The sequence below is a fragment of the Aplosporella prunicola genome (assembly GCF_010093885.1).
Source record: "Aplosporella prunicola CBS 121167 unplaced genomic scaffold K452scaffold_29, whole genome shotgun sequence".
Classification (NCBI taxonomy): Eukaryota; Fungi; Ascomycota; class Dothideomycetes; order Botryosphaeriales; family Aplosporellaceae; genus Aplosporella; species Aplosporella prunicola.
In genome coordinates, this window is record NW_022983557.1 from 273,980 (window position 1) to 279,979 (window position 6,000).

The 6,000-nt window shown below is 49.2% G+C and overlaps 3 protein-coding genes across 3 annotated transcripts; all 3 read right to left on the reverse strand.

Annotated features, from left to right (window-relative positions):
- Window positions 1–1,035: 1,035 nt before the first annotated feature.
- Window positions 1,036–2,739, reverse strand: K452DRAFT_207083 (uncharacterized protein; the record flags this gene model as incomplete). Its single annotated transcript, XM_033536116.1, has 1 exon — window positions 1,036–2,739. A coding segment is annotated over one exon (1,704 nt), but the record flags the coding sequence as incomplete, so codon positions are not given.
- Window positions 2,740–3,668: 929 nt separating this feature from the next.
- On the reverse strand, window positions 3,669–5,391 carry K452DRAFT_257685 (uncharacterized protein). The gene is made up of 4 exons (XM_033538442.1): window positions 5,196–5,391; window positions 5,095–5,138; window positions 4,485–4,736; window positions 3,669–4,402 (listed from the first exon to the last, which is right to left on the reverse strand). Exons 1-4 carry the CDS (start codon window positions 5,280–5,282, stop codon window positions 3,952–3,954), a joined length of 834 nt encoding a protein of 277 aa, XP_033393274.1. The 5' UTR covers window positions 5,283–5,391; the 3' UTR covers window positions 3,669–3,951.
- A 157-nt stretch (window positions 5,392–5,548) lies between these two features.
- K452DRAFT_291613 (uncharacterized protein) lies at window positions 5,549–6,000 on the reverse strand. Its single transcript, XM_033541211.1, has 2 exons — window positions 5,754–6,000; window positions 5,549–5,649 (listed from the first exon to the last, which is right to left on the reverse strand). Exon 1 carries the CDS (start codon window positions 5,967–5,969, stop codon window positions 5,811–5,813), a length of 159 nt encoding a protein of 52 aa, XP_033393275.1. The 5' UTR covers window positions 5,970–6,000; the 3' UTR covers window positions 5,549–5,649; window positions 5,754–5,810.

The window sequence follows — 6,000 nt, forward strand, 5'->3', positions numbered from 1 at the left end:
TCCTAGTCCTAGTCCTCACAGCCAGCCATCCAGCCAGCCACGCATTCACCCACCTACCCACCCACCTAAACAACCAAACAAACAAAACCCCACCCTACCTTACCTTACCTCGCCTCTCTTCTCCCCCTATCCCCCTTAATACGAAACCCCGGAAGGTAACTATTTCGTAGTAGTTAGGTAGTTAGGGCGTCTTTAACGTACCTAGGTACGTAGCCATGGGTTTCAGGTTTGTAGATTGTGTCTGGCATGTATGGACAGGGATGAGGTTCGTTGGTGCGGGCTGGTTGGTGTTGGGTTGGGTGTTGGGTTTGAGTGTTGGGTGTTTGTTTTAAATGTTTGTTGGTTTTGTTGTTAAACGGAAGTCAAAACGTATATACTGCTCCGTAGCGGGACGCTTAAGTATTAGCCTAGATAATTTACTACGTCTTAACTATATACTAACTATTGAGTAAAACCAAACCTATAATATCTCGGCTACCGAGTATTCCTTAGGTAGTTATAATAGGCTATTACGCTACGGTTAGGAGGTGCTATATAACTATATAGAAGGAAAAAGATATAAGATTTAATAGTATTTAAGAGAGTATACTGGTGGAAATATAGAGAAGTACTAGAGAATTCTATAAGGATACGGTAATAGATATTCGAAGGGTATAAAGGTACTTATAAAGGTACAGGGATGTAAATTATCTAAAGGTAGAAGGATGTTATAAAGTTTTACAGATATGTTATCATGTAGGATGAGCAATTTTTCCTATGCCTTAAATATTGTCACTGACATAACCTCAATCAAATCCTTTGATGTATCAGAATACTAACATCACAAGTTTCTTAAAACGAAAATGCCGAAGACGGACTTGACGTACAAACAACAATAAACCATATAAAACGCCAGAAAGCTCCAAACTCTACCAAACTCCTCACTCCATTTCTTGAAGGCAGATCAAAGACTTCCCTCCCCATGACAAAACGAAACCACACAAGCCTGAACGTCTCCTGTTCGCCCAGCTCTCCTCGTTCCCACATGTCGATGACCTCTCCATACATGATGCCGTGAACGTAGCATTGACCACAGAATCGGTAGTCGCCGTTCTCTTGTGGTCTGAGTATGCTAGGCATACTTGCTCCGAAGAGAACGCAGACTTTGTCGTTTGGTATCATTACTGTCGGTCCCACCCCGAAGTGCCCTTTCTCCGTGACGAAAAAGCACCGGTGATGCGAATACCCGAGACTGGTTTCAAGGAATCGAAAGCTATCGCCACCTTCAAACTGATGGTTGAATCTGGTTTCCGAGGAAAGTTCAATTCCAGCCTTGTCGAAATATGCTAGGCAATCTGCCATGCGGTCTCGGATATTTAAGGAATGCGTGCCTGTTTTCCCTCTTACTGCACCTCCTACATTGAGTGTCATGCAGAACTTCTCAAAAACATGCTCTTTTTCAGACTCGGTGGACCAGGATACCGGGTACATGTTCTTAAGATCTTCCCACAACTTCTTCAGTAGATTGAGAGTGTTCGTCTTAGTGAGCAGAGGCCCTTCTATATCCCAATAACGTAGTTTTTCAGAATAGAAAATGACAGAGTCAATTAATAGGCCTTCAACTTTTAGAACACGGTCATAGAGGGATAGGTGCTCAGCCATAGATCTGGAAACGCTGTAAAATCTATAATGGAACAAGGAATTCCAGTTAGGTATATCCCATTGGGGAGCCCAAGACGTGCGTTCGGGTGCTTGAATCGAGTCCTCTGTATGAGAAACGATTGATAGAAAATTTAGGGGGTTATCCAGTTCTAGTAATGCTGCAGCAACATTGAAGCAGAAGTCCAAAAACGGTAATGAATAATCGACCACAATGAACTGGGATTTACGAGAGTCGATACAGAACTGTTTGAATGCTGCATGCCCTAACAGTGCATACATTCTGTCTCGGTCGTCGGAACAGTCAGAGTTGCTGGCGGTGTAGAGGATAAATCGGATGTCTTCCTCAGTATCGGATTTGAAGGAAAGGTCCATAATATTTATAACATTGGTAAGATAAAGTTTGTAAGCCCTTCTGATCTTGCTGCATCTCAAGTATATCTGATCACACACAATTATGAGATCTGACCAGCTTATCCAGTGTTCGCCACAGAACACTAGAGCTTCAGAAGCAAGGCCAATCTCTTGGAGGATCCAGACGCGTGTAAACCATGGACAACAAAGAAGCTCTCCAAAAGCCTCCCACTGTGATTGTGCGACACATGCGACGTGTGCTTCGAGGTCAGGCGGTTCGACATTAGGAGAAGGATATCTAAGAGCATCGAATATGGGATACAGTGACCTCACAAGTTCAAAGGCAGCACCTGAATCGAAGTCTGTGCCCAGGCCAAGCCATACGAGGACCCTTTGGGCGCGTTCAAATATAGGCCCCATAATTTGAACTTGATGTCCACGCTCTTTCTTGTCGCCTTGGTTGATACATATAGCGTCTGCCCAAAGGGTTCGGCTAGCATTTTCATGCCTCAGTCTTCGGAGTGCATCGCGCAGGTGGATTGCGACTATAGTGTGCTTTCCATGGCAGAGGACGCTGATTTTATCTGCTGGCTCTCCCCAGGTGTAGGATATTGCTTCATAAGGTGGAGCATTGTCGACGTCTTCGATCGAAAGCTCGCATCGTATGGGGTCTTCGCCTTTGCCAGGTAATAGCTTGAGAAGTCGAAAACTCTTGCGTTCATCGGGAAGACATTTGTAGTGGTATTTCCACGAGGATCGGACCTTGGGTTTCATTGGTGCGCTGCTTCTTGTTTCCAAGTTTCCTAAACTGACTTCTCTACAATAGTCTTGTTGCTTGGCGGTGTTTCTTGGCGGTTACTATTGATCGATTTGATAGGTTGCGAATATTGCTGAAAACTCTGGCCCTTCCCCAGGCTAATTGGAATTCGACAAGGTCGTCCTCCCGTGGTGTGCCTTATCCGGGGAAGGCAACCGTCTTAAACTGATAGGGTGATGTCCCGAGTAATATCTCACAAGAGTGGAGATACCAGAAAAGTAAAGAATCGAAGATTGACCAAGGAAGTGAACAAGGAAGTAGACGAGAGGATCCCAGATCCCCAGAACACCGGGGAGGCGGGGCTTCAAATACTAAAACACCAGTAAGCAGCATTCTGACCTGTAATCCGATGCCATGCATGGCTTCAACGCCACAATATCCTTGTGATCAGCTGGACGACAAGGGTCAGCAACTCTGAACCAATACCGAATGTAGCAACCTAGCAAAAGTGGAAGGGCCGGATACACAAGGCTGAAGAAAAAGGTTATGTAGACAAGACTGATAAAGCCTAGGGAAAAGCGGGGCAGCGAAAGAAGGCGGTAGTAGTGGGGAGGTGCAAGTGTCCGATGCAGAAGCCGCAACCAACCAACCCCACCACCAAGAGACACTGCCACCAATTAGCCCACACGCACCACGACCGCCCACAATCCCTCCCATGTAATAAGTACATACCCCAAGCCCATACTAGGCACCCACTCATCCCACATCAAACACATCCACCCGCCAGCTCAAGACCTCAGAGCAATAGCATAACATAGCATAGCACAGTAACTCTGCATTGAATGAGCTACTCCCCAGTCATGCTATCCCATCCCACTCGATTCGATGCGCAACCGCCCGACCTAAGACACCAGAATATGCTGCCTCTGGATCCTCCAGCCTAGCAATTACTTCGTCTCGTCTCGTCCCGCCATAAGCCGCCCCTCGTGTGCTATTGCCGCCGCCGCCGCCGTCCCTGCGAAGAGTCCTGCTTAGCCGCTCTCGCGCCCTTCTGCGCAAACCATAGTGTGCATCTCTTATGGGTATAGCAGCCGTGTCCCTCGTAACGTGCTCAATAGAAGTCTTCTACCGGCACTTGAACCCCCATTCGCTTCACTTCACTTCACTTCAGCCCTGTCCATGCCTGGCGCGCAACAACCATCTCAATAGTCTTCCATGTCCTCGTCGCCGCCCTCCTTCTTGCCTCTACCCTTGTCCGTCCTGACCCACTCGACGAACTCGTCGATGACGCCGGGCCACGCGCCGTCTTCACTCCAGAAATTCAGGCTCTCGTCCTTCAGGCTTTGCTCCGCGAAGTTGAACAGCTGGTCCCACATGTCCTTGTTGACGGTGCGCTTCCACTTGCTCTCGAGGAACTCGATCCACCAGTCCAACCAGGGCGTGCTGCCGCTGGCCCAGTTCAGGCCCGCGGGAGAGAAGAGAAGACGCCAATACTCGATGGCTTGGTCAAGTGGGATGGCCTTCTGGCCTTGTGGCCGACCGAGAATGAACGTGTGCTTGTAGACCTTCTTCATGGGGGCGCGAGACGAGGGATCGGAAAGAGCAGGGCGCAGTTGGGCGATGGCGGCCTTTTGCTTATCGATGGTGTCGACTCTGTGAGGTGAGGGTCAGAATACAGCTCGTACGGCATCCGAGGCGCAGAGAAGCAAAGGAACCCTTCAATGGTAGAGCTTACCCTCTCGCAGTCCATCCCTCGACAAATCCCTTCCTTGTCATCTCACCCATGGTCGGGCTCTGCACCACCTCAAGCACGGCGAACGACGTGATGTCGTCAAGCGGAACGTCGAGCGCCTCGAGGTACTGCATGGTGCCTTCTATGCCGATTGTGTCCTTCTCAGCCGGGTTGTCGAGGTATTTATCGAAGAGCTTGTTGAGGTTTGCCTCTAGCGGTTTCGTGGGCGCTGCGCTAGCGGCAGAGTTGAAGTACCTGTCGACGACGCGTCTCTTTTTAGCTTTGACGGGCATGCAGTCTTCAGCTTTGCGACGAGGCATGGTGGGCAGGGAAGGAGGGGTTGTGGGGTGGTGGTTTGGGGTTGGAGAAGAAGCAGTGGTGTTGTCGTGGGCGGCATCTTTTGGCGTGATTCGACAGATCAAGAAGGCACCACCTTGGCCACTGCCTCTCAAGGACTACCATGTGAAAAGTGCCTTAATATGTTAAAGGCGCTGAGCCTCACCGCCTAGGCATTTCTCCAGCCGTATGGTCCATGTCTACGGCTACGGGCATAGTCGCATCGGAGGAGTGGGGCAGAGGCGAGGGGCTTCACGGCGGGAAATGCTGTACATACCCGTTGATCGCTTGTTCGGCATTCCAGTTGGCCGACTTGAGAATCTGCTCAGGGTGTCAGCGACGGCAACCAGCTATACGGGACGGACGCGGCTCACTCACCCTCGCAGCGGTCGTCCGGTCACAGTTGGTGAAGTTGACGACTTGCTGGATGGCGGACTTTTGGGATTGGGTGTAGGCGGGCGGCATTGTGAGGCGTGCGCGTGGGGAGCGACGGGATGCTGAATACAGAAAGCGAAGGAAAAGAAGTCTTCGTTACTCGTCTAATCTGGCGCGTCAGACTCTCATCGACCAGGTGAGAGATGGCGGCAGCGGTGACGCACGAACGCTGCCAAGCATGACGATAAGATAGCCGAATCGCATGGCTTGCTGTTGTCTTACCCGGACACGTCGTTCCTTCTCCACTGATGATAAAGGGGCACGAGGGGACACGTGGGAATCGGTTCATCTAGGTAGGCAACGTGGATAGCATCAAGTACACACACACGACGGAGCATAACCCTGGTGGTCTCTTAGGCGCCATAACTTCTCTCGCGACCAATCATATATCAATGGAGTAAGTAAGATCTCTTATGACACTTGACAGATCTTAGACATACATGAGTTACGTTACGTCAAATGTTTGGATTGGGAGCAAATACTTACTCTTCATACGTATAGACTATTTCCATGTTTTGCTGGTCTTTCGCCATAGCTCGTTAAGTAATATCAAATAATTTACACAGCACTAACAGTAACAACTTTACCAGCACTCACTTTCAACAGGACGAGGCAAATGAGGTTGATACAACCCATCTTCCGGAAACACATCTGGAAGTTACCACGGAAAGATTGGAATGGATTTCTCTTGGGGGAAACGCCGTAATCACAAGACATGTACGGAGTCGATAGACAAAGGCGTTCAAAA